Source organism: Tasmannia lanceolata, unplaced genomic scaffold (assembly GCF_043159265.1).
Source record: "Tasmannia lanceolata isolate RefF3 unplaced genomic scaffold, GAP_Taslan_0.1 ptg000044l, whole genome shotgun sequence".
NCBI classification, from domain to species: Eukaryota; Viridiplantae; Streptophyta; class Magnoliopsida; order Canellales; family Winteraceae; genus Tasmannia; species Tasmannia lanceolata.
In genome coordinates, this window is record NW_027518721.1 from 19,525,353 (window position 1) to 19,546,584 (window position 21,232).

General features: G+C 38.4%; 1 protein-coding gene, 1 long non-coding RNA gene and 1 pseudogene across 3 annotated transcripts; 1 reads left to right on the forward strand and 2 right to left on the reverse strand.

The window, feature by feature from the left end:
* Nucleotides 1-567: 567 nt before the first annotated feature.
* On the reverse strand, nt 568-7,107 carry ILR1 (Peptidase M20/M25/M40 family protein). The gene is made up of 5 exons (XM_077374407.1): nt 6,641-7,107; nt 4,288-4,413; nt 3,798-4,112; nt 1,659-1,787; nt 568-1,231 (listed from the first exon to the last, which is right to left on the reverse strand). Exons 1-5 carry the CDS (start codon nt 7,010-7,012, stop codon nt 857-859), a joined length of 1,317 nt encoding a protein of 438 aa, XP_077230522.1. The 5' UTR covers nt 7,013-7,107; the 3' UTR covers nt 568-856.
* A 1,353-nt stretch (nt 7,108-8,460) lies between these two features.
* Nucleotides 8,461-12,735, forward strand: LOC143863387 (secoisolariciresinol dehydrogenase pseudogene; annotated as a pseudogene).
* Nucleotides 12,736-13,198: 463 nt separating this feature from the next.
* Nucleotides 13,199-20,429, reverse strand: LOC143864045 (uncharacterized). 2 transcript variants are annotated; one of them, XR_013241062.1, is made up of 4 exons: nt 20,332-20,429; nt 14,693-14,761; nt 13,847-14,559; nt 13,199-13,404 (listed from the first exon to the last, which is right to left on the reverse strand). It is a non-coding gene; the product is annotated as an uncharacterized LOC143864045 (long non-coding RNA). The 2 variants fall into 2 exon arrangements; XR_013241061.1 differs by having other exon boundaries at nt 13,199-14,559.
* Between the last annotated feature and the right edge of the window lie 803 nt (nt 20,430-21,232).

Sequence of the window (21,232 nt, forward strand, 5' to 3'; positions counted from 1 at the left end):
CATAACTGTCAGCTCCCAATTTTAAATTTCAAATTCTAACGAGTTGAGAATAACTATCATCAACCTTATTTTTTGGGAAAATGACTGTTGGCAGATAACTGTCATAATTCCAAAGAATCAATAACCAATGAATGGTTCCATCTCATGAGACTGATCTTAATTTCGAAAATGGGTGTAAACAAGAGCATTCACCAATCAATAATTACATTTAGACCATGTATGGCCACCATGAAAAAAGAAAGAGCATTCACCAATCAATAATTACATTTAGGCCATGTTTGGCCACAATGAAAAAATATTCCATTGGATATTGCCAAACATAGCCTTAATGCGCAATTGATACAAGCTAGTTTATTTAGTTGTTTGACTACGCAATAATGGGGAGTCCTTACAGACATCTCATGAATTAGTGTAATAAAATGTGGTTCCTGACACTAGAAGGATAAAATCACAAAGGGAAATGACCATTTTTGTGGTAAGCAGAGAGCAACAAATTTTGGCCATCTACAAAATGGGGTTTAACATATCTTCACTAGGAAACAAGATCAAATGCTCTGAAACCTTCAATACAAGACAAAACTACTATTATAGATCATGAAAACAATCCTATAGTATCATCTTCACAAAATCTCAGAGAATTATGATGCTGTAACTGTAATTATTTCTTTTGTAATGGAAACATGTCCATTAGTTGAGAGGCTTCCTCTTTTCTCCTTACGGAACCCAGTACAACAAGACGCATTTGGGTGTGCATATAATATGGGGAAAAGTCTCATAAACTGTTGATTTAAAAAGTATCATCTGTTATATAAAAGAGAACTTACAAATGATGAAAAGAGCAGAGGCTACATACTTGCTAGAATTCATCTTTATGGCCATCCAAGTAAGTGAGTGCAACAGCAGCATGAAGTGCTGCGCCAATTGGAAGAACCTCTTCATCAAGAAAGAAGTGTGGGGAGTGCAATGGATGGATTGAACTGAGAGTTTCGTTTCTTACACCGACCCAGAAAATGGCACTGGGCATCTTTTGCGAATAGAAACTGAAGTCCTCTGCTCCCATGGACACCGGGCTCAAGTGCACCTTGGCTTCTCCAAGGAGGCCCTCCCCGACCTTCTTTGCATGCTCGTACATTGATTTGTCATTCACGGTAGCTGGATACGGTATAAGTTCCTTCTCCATGAAGTCTACACTACCATTGCACTGGTGCACTGCTGACTGCATCTCTATGATCTGTTAAGAGAAACATGGAAACATCAGATGTATATAATCTGAAAGGTGCCACCCATATGTTTCTGGCAAATTTTATGGGCCTATCAGAGTGAAATGAATGCAGAAATCTCCCCGAGTGAATCGCCGGCTTGCTGAGTAGACTCAGTTTACCATGGCCAAGTCCGAGTTTTGCCTCACAATGCAATTAAAAACTCCTTTGATCTGGCCAAGTTAATGAAAAATTGACCCTGTAAAAATCATTGATCTGCCCAAGTAGACTCCTTTTCATGTTGGCCAAGTTGCAAGTTATAATCCGAGTTAAACAGTGGTTTCAGCAACTCTTTCCTTATAAATGAACAGGTGAATACAGATAGGGTGGCAATCTACTCCTCCTAGATCCAAAGACCTGAAATAATAATGACTATTTGCAGATAAATGTTAGTAGTACCTCTTTGATCCTTTTTGAAAGAAAGGAGAGGCCTTCAGATGTCATGCTCCTAAAAGTTCCTCCAAATTTGACAGACTCTGGGATAACATTGTGTGCTTCTCCACCATCTATGAACCCAACAGAGACCACCTGTATTTGGAACAGAATACATGCAGAAGTGACTCTTGGGGTTACTGGACCTAAATAAAGTAAAATTGTTATGAAGAAAAATATTTCCACGGATTGAAACTATAGTTCCACTACAATAAGGCCCTGTTCACTTTGGATTTTGACAATCGATTTTGAGTCCAAAAGTGATTATTGGACTCATAATCGCATTTAATTTTGAGTCCAATAATCACTTTTGGATTCAAATCTCCAAAACCAGCACAGCCTAAATTTATTAATTTTATGAAAAGGTCCGGGTTAAGTTTTGCCAATTTATGAAGCTAACATCATCTTTTTAGACAGAGAAAAGATGGTATCGGATCTGAAAATTTCAAACATGATGAAAATAGTTCTATGCTTAACTGTTCATGCCATGTTTAATTTGTTATTTATGTGGCAAGTCTAAATGGATCTTACCATCCATTGTTTACCACAATTACATGGTATCATCTCCTATATGCATAGAATCCAGGGCATTGGTTGGTGCATCTGAGAGATCTACATCCATGTGTTACATAAGCTTATTTCTTAATACTGTTACTTTATTCCATAGTTACTAGGGTGGGAAATGAATTCGGGAAGCAAAACATGCAACAGAAATGGAAAACCAAATGAAAAAAAATAGAGGGAAAACGAGAAACGGGAAAATGATATAAAATCGAATGAACAATGCAATAGAAACATTTCAGAAACGATAGAGAAATATTGTGATTTGTGGACACGGACATGAGTGTCACGTGTCGATATAGACACGGAATGTTGGACACGGCAAACCCGCAAAATTTAGAAACGAGGACAAGGCTAAAATAGAAAGTATATATAATTGTGCTTTGTGGATGCGGATTCATGTCAAGTTTTGACACGGATACGATTATCTGACATGGCAACATGGTGACACGTACATGCATATAAAAATTATTGATCACAATCATAATTGGTAACAATATAAATATGGTATTCATTTAACAAACTAATAAGTCTTAGAATTAATCAACTATCACCTATAACAAACATGAGATGATCAAATAACAAAACATTCATCAATTTAATCTAGTTCTCTTCCATCTCCACTATCATCTATAACAAACATGACCAAAAGTGAATTCTCTCTCCTGAATAGACTCATACCTCATTCCTTCTACAAAGATATCATGGAAGTGCTTGATATCTCTTCATATAGTTAGTCTAAGATGACCAAAACAATCCTTCGACTCCCAGTGACCCGGTAGTCGAAGGATTGTGTGGGAAACACACCAAAATTTGTTAATTTCACATTTCTATTTGAATATTTTATTTTTTATTTCTTATTACAATATATGCTATTGTTTTCCCTTTTTATATCTATTCTACAATTTTTTTGGTTTTTATTTTTTTACAAAACGATTTGTGTAAGTTTCACACATGTTTCCCACGCATTTCATATACGTTTTCTATGAGTTTTCCATATGTTTCTCACATGTTTCACACTTGTTTCCACTAGTATCTTATGATTCTTATCCCATGTGTTTTCCATGCTTTTCGGAAACGTTTCCCTAAGTTTTATTAATAACATTTCGGAAACATTTCCAAAACGTGTTTTAGGGGAAACAAGTTTCCCACCCGCCCAAGGAGTTTCGAGTTACTATGGTTTATTCAGTTTTTTAGATTACCCATTAAAATTAATTTTTCATCCTTCCATAAATAATTCCAGTTAGTAAGAAAAAATATAAGAAAATGCAAGGTTTGTGTTTATTGAGTTTTGAGATTGCAGCTCAAAATTAATTTTCCATCCTTCCATAAATAATTTCAGTTCGTAAGAGATACAAGAACAAATATTAGAAGAAAATGCAAGGTTGAGTGATATTAACTTAATGTTGGATGTTTAAGTGACTGAAGCAGAAGATATGGATAACAACAGTTTTAAGGGGTTGAAATGGAGTTAATGTGCAGTGGCAACCACAAACCCAAACACCTTAAGCTAAGAGATTTGCAAAAATAAGGGAGGAACTTTACTCTGCCCTCCAGAGGATCTGATTCTCGAGATACAAGCTGCTGGAGGCCAAGGATCGCAAAAGACGCTGCAAGAATTGGATCTCTGGTTTTGTGTGGTATTGCAGCATGCCCACCTTTCCCTTGAATTGTTGCTACGAAACGCCCGGATGCAGCAAGGATAGGACCTGGCTTTGAAGCAATGGCACCAGTCTGCAGAGAGGGCTCGACGTGTAATCCAAAAATGGCCTGTACATTCTCAAGAGCACCCTGTTGTAACATATGGTAAGCACCACCCTTGCCCTCCTCTGCCGGTTGGAAAACGAGCTTTACCGTACCCTTTAAATTGAACAAGGGAAGCTATTTCAATTAGTTTTTCCCAAAATGAATAGGAAGATGGAAATCAAGCAGAAAACTGCGAAAGCTTCATGCAAGAAATGACAAAAGAGTAGGGTGATGCAAAAAGTTTATGCTTCTAAATAAGAAGCAAATTGGCAAAGTGCTATTGACTTACCTTCAGTTCATCCTTTCGGCGTTGAAGAAGTTTAGCTGCCCCAAGAAGCATGGTTACATGAGCATCATGACCACATGCATGCATCTTACCATTGTACTTGCTCTTGTGCTCCCAATCTACCAGCTCCTATCAAAGGGTCAGTATTTCAAGGGATCAGAAACTCATACGGATAGCAAATTCAAAAACAGATAATGTTCACAAGAATATAACAAATTTAACATAACTAGATATATAAATTCTGGGAACCAATTTCCTGTTCGATTGGGAGGAGCCATTATTCAAACGAAGCACAGGTGTGAGCTATTCTCATGGGTTTAAGGCTGTGTCCGACCCATCAAGGTGGAAAGACACTGCTAATTAGGGAGAATAATCCAATGTTTTAGCTTCGATCAATGGCCAGTTGTTTGGGCCATGGCAGTTCACTAATTTCATTAACGAGATAAGGGATTTCACTGCCTGTAATATGCCATTACTGGCTTCTTGTCACAGCCAGTGGAGCAACAAGGAGATGGCTGATATATTAGCCAAAAGGGGTGTGAACAGTCCTTAATATGTGTGACACCCATATGTACTGGTTGCTGTTTCAGTTTAATGGGGGGTACTTCTATCTGTCTTGTTGGGTATTGTCTTCTTCTCCACTCCACGTGGGTTTCTCCTTTTGCTAGTTATCTAGTGTAAGTAGGATTGTTATGGAGCATAATACCTAGTTGGACTAGGAGAGAAAGAGAAGAGTTACTCTCAGGGTCTCCTAGTTAGACTAGAATTAAGTCTTGGGGCTAAGGGTTGAAATTATATATATATATATATATATATATATATATATATATATATATATATATATATATATAGAGAGAGAGAGAGAGAGAGAGAGAGAGAGAGAGAGGAGTTCCTGCGCTCGAGCTCAGATAGCTTATCTGCACTCGAGTCCTGGAAACAGGGGTGGGGCCACATTGGGGGATGATCCTAAGCATTCATTTGACAGGCCCCATCATGGATCGGGGGTGTACCAAAAATCAGCTCCATTGGACCCTCTTAGGGTGTCCATTTGTGGGGGAGAAAATGGACAGATACTGTTTGTCCACAAATCTGCCCATTTTTAACCCCACAAATGGACACCCTATGGTGATCCAATGGAGCTGATTTTTGGTGGACACCCTATCCATGAAAGGGCCCATCAAATGAATGCTTTGGATCTCTCCCCCCCCCCCCCCCCCCCCCCAATCTGGTCCACGCCTGTTTCTGTGCTCGAGCGCAGGAACCCTTTATATATATATATATATATATATATATATATATATATATATATATATATATATATATATATATATATATATATATATATGAGAGAGAGAGAGAGAGAGAGAGAGAGAGAGAGAGAGAGAGAGAGATACGTGAGTGGGGGAGTGAGAAAAGAAAGGGTGTTCTCTTTGATTTTCTCTAGTGTTGAGAAATTGAGAGGGTGTTGTCTCTTGGTTTAATTTTTTGTACTGTCTTGTTGAGAGGACAAGGGGAAAGGGTTACAGTTTTTCTGGTTAATCCATTGTAATCCTTGTACTTTTGCTTTCTTGCAGTAGAAGATTGTATTCTCAAGCATGGATGTAGGCATTTTGGCCAAGTTAAGTAAAATCACGGTGTATGCATCTTATGGTTTGTTCCATTTTACTTCTTTGCGTCTGATCGGATCCGTGTTCTTCCTGTCGGATTTCGCAACATGGCTCAAAAAAAAGAGGAATGATCAGGTGTATAGTGTTTACAACAGAAGCTATGGTGTATGGATTCTTCACCACTGTTGAAGCAAAGATCCCACATTGGAAAAAATTAATGGATGTGAATGGGCTTATAAGAACTTGGGCACCCTCCCCTTAACAGCCACCTTTTAAGGGTGGGTTCTACCCGGGTCCCAACAACTACAACACCACTTTCTTATAATCATAAGTGTTGACGAACAAGGGAAGCATGGGACTGATCCAAGTTGAACATTACCTCGAACAGGTGGTGTGCTCTATTTATCACTAACGTCACATCATTATTAAGTATGATGATTCTTAGTGAGTAAACCAACTGCTAGCGATGTTATTCCGATCCGAGCCCATGTATTTTGGGTGCTTATCACCAACACCACATCATTATTAAATTTTTCCTCCATTCATATAAAAAAAACACCAAACTAAATTTCTCCTATGTCAATCCTATGCCATCAGTAGGCACACATGAATTCCCACATATTTGCTTTGGTTGCACTACAATCGAGACTGAGGCTAAATTTAGTACATGAACCATCTAAATGTTATAGATTCTTTTATACTGAAAAAGGGTTGATAGAATGTGAGAAGTAGAATTTCTAGAAAAATACCTGCAAGGGAAGAGCATCCATATCTGCTCTGAGAGAGAACCAAGGGTATTGACCAGACCCAACTGCCCCAACAACACCAGTTTTCGCGACCGGCCACGAATACTTAATTCCAATCAAATCAAGCTCTGATCTGATCAACTCACTAGTCTTATACTCTTCAAAACCCAACTCCGGATTCTCATGAATTTTTCTTCTTATTCTCTTCATCCATTCAAAGAACTCGGGCTCTCTCGCCGATTTTAGCAAGTCCTGAGCTAGAATTTCAATCTCAGGGGATTGATTATGGAAAGCCCAGGAAAGTGTGAATGTTGAAGTCAGTAGAGAGAAGAGAAATAGGAGATAGATTGAGGGAGAAAGAGAGGGAGACGCCATGGAACAAGCAATTTGAGTTGGAGTTCAGAAGCAAAAGCTGCCGGCTTAGTTCTCAAGGTTACATACTATGTCATTATCAAATGTTAGTCACCAAGCTTTTGGGGGTAGAGGAGCACGTGAGACGCATGTGGGAGAGGAGGGGTGAAACTAGGAGTGCAACTTGGGTTGGGTTCAACCCGAACCCGACGGGTTTAAACCGATTTTGGCTCGGGTTGGGTTGGCACATCTTCGGGTTAGGTTGAGTTGGGTTGGGTTAGGGTTGGGAAAGTCCAAACCGATTTAAATTCAGATTAGGTTAGAGTTGAGACCTTGGTAACCTGACTAGACCTGAACCTGACCTTCGTTCTCTAATTTTATTGTGTTTTTTTTAGGATTAAGTTTTTTTTCTTGTATTTTTATGTTTGGCCCTAGGTGAACTTGAACCAAACCCGACCCAATTTGGGAAAAAACAGGTAAGATGGGTTGAGTTAGGGTTGACCATCCTCGACTCGAGCCTTCGATTGGGTTGGGTTAGGGTTGAGGGAATGCTATCTCAGGTTGGGCAATGGTTGGCCTCAACCCAATCCAACCAAACCGAGTTGCACCACCGGTGATGCTTTGGTGTGTGTGTGTGTGTGTGTGTGTGTGAGAGAGAGAGAGAGAGAGAGAGAGAGAGAGAGAGAGAGAGAGAGAGAGAGAGAGAGAGAGGGAGGTCTTTTGGCCTAATTCCCTTGGGTGCATTCTCATTGAATGCTTCTACACCTCTGATCAAGCATGTTAAGGGAAGGGAAATGATATATTCATCTCTTCTTTTACCAGGGGCAGCCCCGACTAGTGTAGAATAGTAGTCATACATTCACTAGAAGGGGCTCTCCCAAGTAAGAAAGGAGGAAAATATTTCACTTCCCTAAAGAATGTTCTTTGAGATTAGGGGTGTAAACGGATCGAATTCGAATCGGATATGGCTATATCCGAATTCGATTACAGTATACACTATACGAATTCGGATTCGAATTTGACGGATATTTAATATCTATTACTGAATTCGTATCTGTCGGATATTGTTCGAATTCGGATATTATCCATATCCGTTTATCCAGTAAATTCAAACAATTTATTGCAGCACTTTATCTTTCTTCTCCTTCTTACTCCTCGAATAATTTTCCAAACCCTAAAACCAAACCTCTACCTTTTCTTCACAAAATTAACTCTCAAATCCTAAAATATATGAGATCCTCTTCTTCCTTTTAAAACAAAGGCAGAGAAAGAGAGGCGGTGGGGATGGATGATGGTGTTGGTAGTGGTCTTTGGGTTTTTTTTTTATGTATATGATGGAATGGGTTTGGGCTATTTTGAATAAGGGAAGTGGGAGTGCTGATTGTGGAAGATGAAGAGAAATGGGGATGGAGATGGGGATTGAGTTAGAGATGGAGGTGACTGCGGTGATGGTGATGGGGATTTAGTTAGAGATGGAGGTGACTGGCGGTGATGAAGGTGGCTATGAGAAGGTGGAGAGGGGCGGCGGTGGATTTTTGGTGGGGTTGGAAGCACCAAGGAATGCCAAAGATGGTGTCTTAGCCTCCTCCTTTCTCCTCTCTCTTGCTTCTCCTTGCAAACCTTAGAAGTCCCCTCTTTTAACTCCATTTACCATCAATGACTATGGCCTTTTTGCTCTAGAATTCTCTAGAAACTATGACGTCTTCTTTCAATCACCATCCATTTGTCTCTTTCATCCTACAGCCCACATTTGTTGCTTCATAAAGAAGCCATGTCAAACTCCAAGAATGCCCTTAAAATGAGAGATTACTTCATTTCCTACCCAAAACACTTTTTGTTTTTTGTTTTTTTTTTTCTAAAAAGAAAATTCACTTTTCTTTTAGAAACAAAAGATAGTGTGTCATTACTAAAAATAAATATTAATGATATTATTAATAATAAATAAAAAGGATTTACTTCTCAGATTCGGATGTTAAACGGATTGGATATACTATTTACCAGATTCGCATCCGCTAAGAGCCGGATATCTCATAAACGGATTCGGATAATATCCGCTTGAAACGGATCCGGATAATATTCGCTATAAACGGATTTGGATGCGGACGGTAATCGAATTTTCGAATATCCATTTACACCCCTATTTGAGATGTTTTTTTAAGTCATTTCATTTTGCATCTCTTATCTTTCAAATGAGATCTCTGTTTGGCATTAAACCTGAACCCACTTGGTTGCCCTGTGATGGCTCATCAGATCAATGGTATTGATCGATAGGAAAATACGTCATGTGCTCATCACAAGGCCATATGTAAAAGATTGGGCCTATGAATATTGTTGGCCATCACAAATCTTGCTTACTACCCTTCTTCCCTCCCTCATCAGATGATTTTAGATCCTTGATCAATTATGATTAAAAAAAAAAGATGTCCCAGTGATGTCTCTAAGGGCATGTTTGGCTACCATGTTTTTATGATAAATTAGTGTTTCCATGAAAGATGGGTAGGGAAGGTGAAGTGACTAAAAATAAGGAAATAATGTCTCCAAGTGCTGAGAAGTGGCTAAAAATCATTTCCTCATTTTTTTGGACTCCTCACCCTCATCTCATTCGTGCCCTCTCAAATCTCCCCTTCTCCCACCCACCCCACCCGTCTCTTACCCCTTGGAGACACTAATTTATCATGAAAAAAAAAAAAAAATCCAGGCAGCCAGACATGGTCTGAGTTGTTGATTTTTGCATGCCTCAGTAGGATATACTCATTGGCTGCACATCACCATCCTGCATTAATAATGGTTGAAAAGTCGAACAAGATGTGATGTGCGCCAACCTTTCACCCCCTTTTTGCAGGGGGTGCCTTTCAGTTTAGACTTCCTCTTTTTCTTTTATTCCCTTATCTAACTCGAACCCAACCCAACCCGATTTTTCAAATCGGCTCAGATAGGCACGTTTACAGTTGAGGTATTTAGAGGTGAGTTAGGTTAGTGTTGACCTTCATCGGCCCATGGTTTGACTTGAGTAGGGTTAAGGGTTGAAATAATACTATCCTGGGTTGGGGTTGGGTCGGGTTGACCTCGACTCGACCCAACCCGGCCGAATTGCTCCTCGGCTCTTTATGCAAGGGTGCCCTTGCATCTATTTTTCTACTATTTGTTTATGAGTTTTTATATGGTGCCCGAGCATCAAGTCCCATGAGGGTGTTCTGCCCTTGATGTTTGATCCAATAGCAGCTCACTTTTTAGGAGGCTGTTGTTGGATCAAACATCAAGGGTGGTACTTTTATCATACGACCGACACGGGAATTGACACTTGAGCACCATATAATTTATCATTTGTTTATACATGAGAAAAACAACTTGAACCAGCCCGGTTCAAGTTTTGTTTAGAGGGACCTTCCATTTATGATGATATCCCTCTAAATAAGCCCTAATCATTTCATTTTCTTTCAAAATTGTGGAACAAACCCAACAGGGTAGAAGGGACAATGAGATTATAGTGGTAAAAAAGTCTCCATTTTCTTGCGTAAAACAAATTTTATACCTATTTTTACACTTAAAAATAGGTGTAAAATTTGTTTGAGAATTTATATGATGCCTGACCGTCAAAATAGCAAGGGCTAGGTGGCCCTTGTAAATTACCCTGTCGGCCATCATATAAAAACTCAATTTGTTTTACATCCATTTTACGTGGACAACAGTTTCAGCATTCCAGTCATAAACAGTTCATTGTAGTGAATCATTAATAGTTATTGGAAGTGATCTTAAGCATTCAATCAAGACTGTTCATAATGGATGACCAGAATAAGTATAGCCATGACCCACATCGAACACCAAAATATTCAGTCTGCCATGGTTAGGATCCTATGCTTAGGCCTTAGAGTAGTTTTCAAAATTAACCCCATCATGTTCTCAAAAGAATAGGGAATGTTGATCACCACTAGACAGTATGAGAATCACTACTTGCTGCTTTTAACCTCCTTCAATTCACCCCTCCACAATACGAAGCTATTAAATCACCACTACACAATATGAGAATCAGTTGTAAGATTTTTAATGGACGGAATTCAGATTCCACGAAAATGAAAATGATTAACGCTGATCATTTTCGTCTGAACATAAGATACTTCTCTCCCTTTCGTATCTGTTCTATAATGCCCACAAAAATATAATATATTTCAAGATATGCTTTTTTTATTAAATACTTTCTCGGTGCAAATTTGTATATACACCAAGAATACTCGGTAAATACAAGTGGTTCTACCAAATTTGTATATACACCAAGAATACTTTCTTGTTTCAACCATACTTTCTTGTATTTTTTTAATTAAATACAAGTGGAGACTGAAATTTTGGTTGAGCATACTCGGTAATTTCGGCCAAAATTTCGAAAGAATACCATATTATTTTAAAAAAAAATTGAATTCTCGAATTCCCGAAATAAAGTGAGGAGTGCCCTCATCAAATACAGTAGTGCTGCTAACATTTCCCTTTATTTTATTTTGTTTTTTGAGTGGCATTTTACATATTTTATTCTGGAAAGATAATATTCTTCCATCAAGCCACCATCAATCTGCCCTTCACAACATCGATGGATTGCATATATGATATTAGCATTGCTGTTTTCTTAATCCGGCCTAGCAAAACTCACCAAAGTTGCCTCTTTGATGAAATTCAAAACCTCCTAGAGATGCTCTAATAAAATGAGACAGGACCAGGAGTAGAACACTTCGGATGAGAATTTTATTTTAGCAATATCTCTCAATGGCTTTTGCCAAAGTGTTAATCCCATGTATTCTCTTCTTTAATGCTTACACAGATTTTCCTATTTGGGTTGTCACTAGATTCTCTAAACTGATTATTTTTCTCAAACAATATTGACTTTGTCCTATAGACTAGAAGGTAAGGTGGCGCTGATCACTGGCGGAGCAAGCGGGATCGGTGAATGCACGGCCAAATTGTTCCACCAGCACGGAGCCAAAGTGGTCATAGCCGACGTCCAAGACGAATTGGGCCGATTAGCTAGCAAAGACCTCGCCTCCCCTGATTCCTTCATCCACTGTGATGTCTCAGATGAAGAACACGTCCGAAATGCTATCGATAGTGTCATTTCGAAGTATGGGAAGCTCGACATTATGTTCAACAATGCAGGCATCGTAGACCCGTACAAGCAAAGCATTACTAACAATGAGAAGGCGGACTTCGAAAGAGTACTTAGTGTGAATCTACCAGGCGTTTTCTTGGGTATTTTGAAACAACCAATTATTCCAAAAGCTTAACCTGTTAGAGTTAGTGTTATTTGATCATTTATACTTCAAACAGGTATCAAGCACGCTGCTCGGGTCATGATCCCAGCTCGCTGAGGCAGCATAATTAGTACAGCTAGTGTTGCTTCAGTCATAAGTGGGAACATTACTCATGCCTATACATGCTTGAAGCATGCGGTGGTGGGGCTCACGAAGAAAGCGGCTGTTGAGCTCGGTTGGTTTGGTGTTAGAGTAAATTGTGTTTCTCCTTATGGTGTGGTAACCCCTTTGCTTGAGGGATTTTTTCCTGCAAAGGGTGAAGAGCTTGAGAAGGCAATGGAGGTCCCTGCTAATCTTAAGGGAGCCTATCTTAAAGCAGAAGACATTGCTAATGCTGCTCTCTATTTGGGAAGTGATGAGTCCAAGTATGTGAGTGGTCACAACCTTGTGGTAGATGGTGGTTACACCATAGTCAATCCAATGTTTGCTATGCAATTTTCAGCTTGCCATTAGCTTTTACCCATTGCCAATCCCAGGGGCGATGCCACATGAGAGGAAAGGGGGGCAATTGCCCCCCTTAATTTTTTGGAAAAAAAAAATATACCTTCATGTTTTAATATTTTTTTATCATTACCCCTTTTTTTTAAAATATGCCCCCCTTTCCAATCATCCCTAAGATAGAAAATAAGTTTAAAATTTTAATTTTACCATTTTTATCTCCCTTTTTTGTGCAAAATTTACTATAATTTTTGCCCCCGTGCAAAATTTCAGATAGAAATTTTTTCTATCTTAATTTTAAGATAGATAAAAAAATTACTATAATTTTTGCCCCCCTTGTGCAAAATTTCTGGCATCGCCCCTGGCCAATCCTTCTAATGACACTGTTCAGTTCCTCCAATAGCAAGTATGCTTTAAAAACTCTGTTTTAATGAAAAAAGGTTTGCATTCGTTAAAAAAGATATGAGTGGGAAATACAGATGCCTAAAAGCATTAGAACAAAAGAGTGATATTTCTAATACAGAAACAGAAAGTTATTTGTGATAACTGGCATGCAGTCAAATTCAAAAGTCTACACACAGAAAAGTCTGTACAGCTTCTTCACTTGTGGTATTGAAGCATTTCTTTCTGAAAGCTTGGGAGCGAAACCAGCAACAACTTTGGCAGCATCTTCATCAGTGATTCCTTTGAAAGCATCAACAGAGACTTGGTCATCAAAATTAAATGATAAATAGAGTTCACAAACTTATGTTAGAAGCAGGGAAAACATAAATAAATGAAGTCCATGTCTCCACAATTAGGGGGGATTTTTTTACAAAACTAAGAGATTGTCAAAAACATATCAACAACACCGAATGCCTGTCCTGTAATGGCAGTTGGTACGAAACAAAACTAAGCCCCCTAGTCAATTAAAAAGGAAAAGAAACTTGGTAGCTTCATTTGAGGGAGAAATCTGCAGCCAGCATGGCACATTTCTATGGCATACACAACCACTTGATTAAAATTGATGGTGAACTCAATCATTGTACAAATAAGAGGTAAGAGCAAATGCAAATAAGGGACAAATGGGTAATAGACCTAAGCACGAGTCAAAGGGAAAAAAACAAAAAAGAATGGTCTACATTACCTAAAGTCATGCAGTGCGGCAAAAGATCTAACTGTTGATCTAGTGAAAATCATCACGAATGACAGCAATCAGCTTTGTTGAGTCATGCCCATCTATTAAAAGGCCTTGCATTTCTGCATAATTTGTGGGAAGTTCATATAAAATTGGCGCAGTGGGTTCTTACTCTTTCACTGTTGCCAAATTAGCTTCTTCTTTTCGGAAAAATTGTTACTTGAGTTAGACCCAAAGCAATTTCAATAACATTCAATTTGATGTCATTCTCTATAATTCATGAATGAATAGTGCATTGAACTATAAAAAGTTGAAGATGATGTCCAAAAAAAGTACATTTTACTCCTTGAGGTTGCACATCTTGAATTGGCCCCAAAACAATATCATTGTAGGGAATTTAACCACATAGAACTCATCCCTAAAAGCTAGCCATTAGAGGGAGGGTGCCCATTCCCTTATAACCCTTTCTCATCTATTTCACTTATCCAATGTGGGACTATTTGCTTTCGACTGGAACAAGTAGAGTCCTATCAGCGATCAGATTTGTATCACTAAAATGTGTTAAATACTCCAAAATAAAACGCAATAATCAGATCAATAATGTATTGAAAAACTATCCAAATAGAAATTACCAATCCAAGAGTCCAAAAAACATTTCTCACCTATTTATGACGATTCAAGACATGTAGGTGAACAGATAGATGCAAAGTCATGGAAAGGACCTGCAATCAATCAAACCAAAAAGAGATGTTTTATTGGAGCATGCCCCACCTTTTTTGCATGTAAGAAAATGAAAAGAAGTTACCCTACAAAATATAATGATAAGGAATACAACAAAACAAAACAGAAGCATACTCCAAGTTCGGAAAACTTCACAATTCCTAGGCTCTTTTCTATTTCTCTTCCTGCATCCACATGGAAAAGCTGATACAACAGTAAGTAAATTGCCATTCAAAAAAAAAAAAAAAAACAGTGAGTAAATTGCAATTCAAATGGAAAAAGAAAATAAGGTAAAGATCAGAAAAAAATACTCAAAAAGTGTGTTATAAAAACTTGTGAGATGTGATAACTTTTCAGATAGAAAAGATTGAGATGATACATCTTGAGAGGCAGAAAGTCGCAAGATGACTGGATTGAAGAGTCCTTTTCCATAAAAGAATGACCTCCACAGAAAAATGCAAGTTTACCTGCTTTTCATAGTGTTTTCTAGTTACTATTCATGTCTCCCATCTAACTTTTTCATACAAGAATGGACTCTGCAAACATTTTATCCGTTAACTGTTTAAGGTTCCAAAATACAATTCGATGCAACTTTTTATAAAAGAATGAAATCTGCAAATATTTTATCCGTTAACTGTTTAAGGTTCTGAAATGCAATTTGATGCAGAAGTTCTGATGTTTTATAATTTTCCATGAGTGAAATATAAATAGGAAAAGTAACGAAAGAAAAGAGATATAGGGTGGTTGAAGCAATAAGTCCAATATAAAAGAAGCATGCAATCTAGGTACGAGTATGTGAAGATTACACGTAAATGAAAATCTTCGAGGAAAAAGAATGCAAGACATGCATAAATTATTCACGAAGTGTCAACAAACCAAAGAACCCAAAAATTAGAAAGAAAAATCCAATGGTGGGCAAGCACAAAAACAATCTTTGTTTACAACCCAAAAAAGCACAATTTGGAGTTGCCAAAAAAACCTAATTCGGAGTTTTAAAAAACACCCCCAATTTGGAGTGACGATTCCAACAACAAAAAGCCCCAATTTGGAGTCACGATCGACTCTTGAAAGAACAATCCAATTTGGAATCACGATCGATTCTTGAAATAAAAAATCCCAAAAGCTTAATGACCAGATATATAAATTCTGGGAACTAATTTCCTGTTCGATTGGGAGGAGCCATTATTAAAACGACTCGGAGGTGTGAATAGGGGTGTAAACGGATCGAATTCGAAGTGGATATGGCTATATCCGAATTCAATTACAGTATACACTATCCGAATTCGGATTCAGATTCGGATTCGACGGATATTTAATATCTATTACCGAATTCGTATCCATCGGATATTGTTCGAATTCGGAAATTATACATATCCGTTTATTCGGTAAATTCGAACATTTTATTGCGGCACTTTATCTTCTTCTCCTTCTTACTTCTCGAATGAATTTTCCAAACCCTAAAACCAGACCTCTACCTTCTCTTCACAAAATTAACTCTCAAACCCTAAAATATATGAGATCCTCTTCTTCCTTTTAAAACAAAGGCAGAGAGAGAGAGAGAGAGAGAGAGAGAGAGAGAGAGAGAGAGAGAGAGAGAGAGACGGTGGGGATAGATGATGGTGTTGGTAGTGGTCTTTGGTTTTTTTGTGTGTGTGTGTGATGGAATGGCTTTGGGCTATTTTGAGAAGGGAAGTGGGAGTGCTGATGGTGGAAGATGAAGAGAAATGGGGATGGAGATGGGGATTGGGTTAGAGATGGAGGTGACTGGCGGTGATGGAGGTGGCTATGAGAAGGTGGAGGGGCGGCGGTGGATTTTGGTGGGGTTAGAGGCACCAAGGAATGCTGAAGATGGTGTCTCAGCCTCCTCCTTTCTCCTCTCTTCACTTTGCTAACCTTAGAAGTCCCCTCTTTTAATTGCATTTTGAGTTTTTATATAACCCTAAGTTGGAAAATTGATCTGAGCTGTCCATTTACCATCAATGACCTAGATGGCCTTTTTGCTTTAGAATTCTCTAGAAGCTATGCCATCTTCTTTCAACCACCATCATCCATTTGTCTCTTTTATCCTACAACCCACATTTGCTGCTTCATAAAGAAGCCATGCCAAACTCCAAGAATGCCCTTAAAATGAGAGATTACTTCATTTCCTACCCAAAACACTTTTTGCTTTTGTTTTTTTCCTAAAAAGAAAATTCACTTTTCTCTTAAAACAAAAGATAGTGTGTCATTACTAAAAATAAATATTAATGATATTATTAATAATAAAGAAAAAGGATTTACTTCTCGGATTCAGATTGTAAACGGATCGGATATACCATTTACCAGATTCGCATCGGCTAAGAGCTGGATATCTCATAAACGGATTAAGATAATATCCGCTTGAAACGGATTCGGATAATATTCACTTTCAACGGATTCGGATGCTGACGGTAATCGAATTTTTGAATATCCATTTACACCCCTAGGTGTGAGCTATTCTCATGGGTTTGAGGCTACATTCGACCAATCATGGTGGAAGGCCGCTGCTAGATATGGGCGACTAATTGATGGAGGAGCATCCTCTTGATATACATTAGCTCCTACATGGCCCCTTAGTGCAGGTGTCTTGTATAGTCATTTTACTTTGTCTTAATTGTACTTAATGGTCTTTTTGTTTCATTAAAGGTAGTATGGTCATTTATTGTATAAGGGGCTTCCTATATAAAAGCCTCTTTCCCTTTCATTTGTACAGGTTTGAAATTGAAATTTTCAAAAAGATTCTCATTAGAGAAAAAATTGAGATAGAGACTGGCTCTTCTCCTTATCCTTCATTTTTTCTCTAGGATTATGGAATTTGAAGATTAGAGTGCTGATCTTTCTTCTGTGTCTTCCATTTTCATCATTTCATATTGAATGCAAGAATCATCCGGTGATTTCGCAATTGATCGAGCTCATGCATCCCCTTGCTTGTGACATACATAAAGATATATCATTTTACACAAAAAAATAAAAAAAGTGAAAAAAAAATTCAGATCTATCCGATCTTCAAGATCGTGGAATAACACTTTCGGATCCAACCGTGTTACTAATCCAATGATTTAGCTTGGATCAATGGCCAGTTCTTGGGCCATGACAGTTCACTAATTTCATCGATGAGACAAGGGATTTCACTGCCTGGAATATGCCAAAACTGACTTCTTGTCACAACCTCCTAGTCAAAAAGGAGATGGCTGATACATTAACCAAAGGGGATGTGATGTGAATAGTAATTTTGTACGTGGGGAAATCTCTGCTCCTATGCAATGGTTGGGTATTTCTATCGGTCTTGTTGGGTTTTTCCTTGTTTCACACTCAACTCGGGTTTCTTCTTTTGCTAATTATCTAGTGTAGCTAGGATTGTTATGGAGCATAGTACCTAATTGGACTATATGCGCCCCCCCTACATTTTAAGCTAAGGTGTAGATAAGTTATCTACACTAGGTTGTATGAACACTCTCTCTCTCTCTCTCTCTCTCTCTCTCTCTCTCTTTATATATATATATATATATATATATATATATATATATATACACACTAGTAAAAAACCCCGTGCGATGCACGGGCTGACAAAGAACTGTACGGACCACATCATAGGATGATCCAAACTGTCCATGTGATGGAACCCAAATTCGGGTTTCGTGTTGGGTCGGGTTGCCCGGGAGCCCAACCCTACTCGACCCGATTTTCAATTCGGGTTGATTTTTCCCAACCCAACCCAACCCAACCCGATTTGCGAAAAAGCTTAACCCGACCCAACCCAAATTCGGGTTGAACCCGACCCGCACGGGAACATCCAAATAACAACGATGGTTTCAAATTATATATAGTGCTAATGTCCTCACTACCATATTTTATAATGGCACTACTCACCGTATTTTGATGATCGCACTCCTCACTTTATTAAAATGTACGATATGGCCCGTACCATAGGATGATCCAAATTGTCCATTAGATGGCCACTGCCTACATAGGTTGTGCTCCAAAAATAATTTTCATCGATTGATCCGAACCCTCCAATCTTTAGAGGGTTAAGTTGCTCCAAACCGTCCATGTGATGGAACACAACATCAATCGATTGTGCTCGTAAAATCATTTCCATAGGTTGATCCTAGCCCTCCAATCGATATAGGCTGATCCTAGCCCTCCAATCGATAGAAGTTTCCATAATTGTTGTTCCTCTTCAGGTGCCCGGAATCCGTCAATGTTTTGCAAGTGTCCTGTATATGTAATATAAAGTAGTTCTTTTGTCATTGTCATATGTCTTTACCTCTTCTTGGTAGTTTTTTCCCGTAATTGTCATAGACAGATACCCTGTGTCGGTATTTTCGTATGTAGATTAAGATTTTACCTTCAAATAATTTCTCACAGAGATAGATGTTAGATATGTGGGGAGGGAAAAAAACGGTAAAAATCGTCCACACTGACGTGTTAAATGGACAATAATTATTTCTCTTCTGCTATATAGCATACTAGTAGAAAACCCCGTGCTTCGCACGGGCGAACCACGAACCCCTATTTAAGTGTACATAAAACCCTATTTAAGTGTACATAAAAATGGATGTTTCCCGTAATTGTTATAGACAGATACCCGTGTCGGTATTTTCGTATGTAGATTACGATTTTACCCTCAAATAATTTCTCATAGAGATAGATGTTAGATATGTGGGGAGGGTAAAAAACAGTAAAAATCATCCACACTGACGTGTCAAATGGACAATAATTCTCCAATTTCTCTTCTGCTATATAGTATACTAGTAGAAAACCCCGTGCTTCGCACGGGCGAACCGCAAACCCCGAACCCCTATTTGAGTGTACATAAAACCCTATTTAAGTGTACATAAAAATGGATGTGAGAGGATCAAGGTTAATTAAAAAAAGTGGAAAGTCCAAACATACCCATGATTTGGAGCCATAAAACTGCATAGATTGCATAAAATGAGTTATAACATACTCAAGAAATCATCAAAAAGGCCCAAGGCCTTCAAAATAGGCATGATAACTATTTTAATTACATGTTCCCTTTGAAAGAGTTTGGTGTCGTGTTGTTACAATATTAATAATATTGTCTGTATATGGAGGCTTTTCCTTTTCTTCTAGGTATGTTGCATGAGCAAGCACAAAAATTTCACCAACGAAGGGAATCCTCATGATAGCATACTTGGGAGCTTCAACCAAGGAGTAAAAGGTGATGGGTGAGCACTCCGAATCCGATCCGACCGATAAGGGATTTGAATGGATCGTGGCTAAGACATAGGTGGATCCGATCCGAAGTGGATCCGTTGACACCCCTAGATTTTAGTCAACAATCTCAATAGGAAAGCAAGAGAGAGACTCAGAATATAGCGAACAATGGGTGGCAAAAAAACTCTGAAAAGAGATTAAATCAAAGAGAAAAAATCCGTAAATAGATGGCCAAAAATTGTCTTATAAACTTCACTGATGGGTTATTTCTAGATTTTTGGACTTTAAAAAAATCAATAAGAAGTGCAAAACAACGGGAAAACATGACCCCTGAAAGAATTAATGACATAGACCGAAATGATGAGAGCCACTTCCATCCAAAGAAAACAGAGTCACATGTAACTCTATTCAAGCAATTTCTGGTGAAAATGGCAGTGCCTAATTTAGTTTCAAATTTTGAGTGGCTGGTGTGTAATCATGGTCATACCATTTTGAGCAGTAAAGGCATGATGGTGATACCCCATCATGACAAAAATATGGGAAACTGCTGAAGTTAAAAAAACAGTACATAATACCTTAAACTTGACAGAAATGAGTGTTGGACTGAAGAATGAAGAGTACACCCTCCAAGTGGAATTCTCCTGATGAAAGAATTGTCGTGGGGCCTATGTTACAAAACAAACTGCCAAAATTGAAAGTCAAATGAAATGAAGAGCAACAAGCGCTGCATTCTGGATTCTTTGGGCTAGGATTCTTATGTATAAACATTTGATTGGATTTAATGAGCAATGCATATTAAATCCCAAATAAAAGAAGTAACAAAAAGATAGATAGACATGGAGACTTATCATAAACCACATATTAACACCCATAAAAAACAAAAACAGGACAAAATGGATTATAACTTCACCCAGAACTTTAGATAGAAATCCAAAAAAGGTACCTATGCAATCCATTATTTGTTTAAGCCTCATACATGTGTAGAAGCCCATGGAGCACATAAGAAGAAGAAGAAAGAAGAAGCATAAAAGAAAAGGAAGGTAAAGAATAGAAGTTTGGAAATAGTACCCAAGTTACTGTTCATGCGTACGTGTCAGGTGGGCCCAACAGAAACCATTGGTGGAATGGTGGGCCCATCTTTGAACAACGTAGGCCCCGCCCATACCATACCATAGGATAATCCAAACCGTACATTTGATGGGCCATAAACGTAAATAGGTTGCGTCCCAAAATATTTTTCCATAGGCGGATACTAGCCCTCCGATCTAAATAGAAACTACATCTTATGCAACCTCTATAGATTGTAGGGTTGTGTTCATCCTACGGAAATGATTTTTTGGGCACAACCTCTTTACATTGTGGCCCATCAAATGGACGGCTCGGATCATCCTATGGTCTGAACGGTACACTTCATTTTCAAAAAAATGGGTGGGGCCTAAATTGGTACGAATAGGATGATCCAAACCATGGATGGCT

Excerpts from the sequence above, each read along its gene's own strand:
- ILR1 (XM_077374407.1), bottom strand. The coding sequence starts at position 7,012 with ATGGCGTCTCCCTCTCTTTCTCCCTCAATCTATCTCCTATTTCTCTTC. Across the intron at positions 4,414-6,640 it reads TGGATGCTCTTCCCTTGCAG|GAGCTGGTAGATTGGGAGCA; the intron begins GTATTTTTCTAG and ends ACCCTTTGATAG. Across the intron at positions 4,113-4,287 it reads GCCGAAAGGATGAACTGAAG|GGTACGGTAAAGCTCGTTTT; the intron begins GTAAGTCAATAG and ends TTCAATTTAAAG.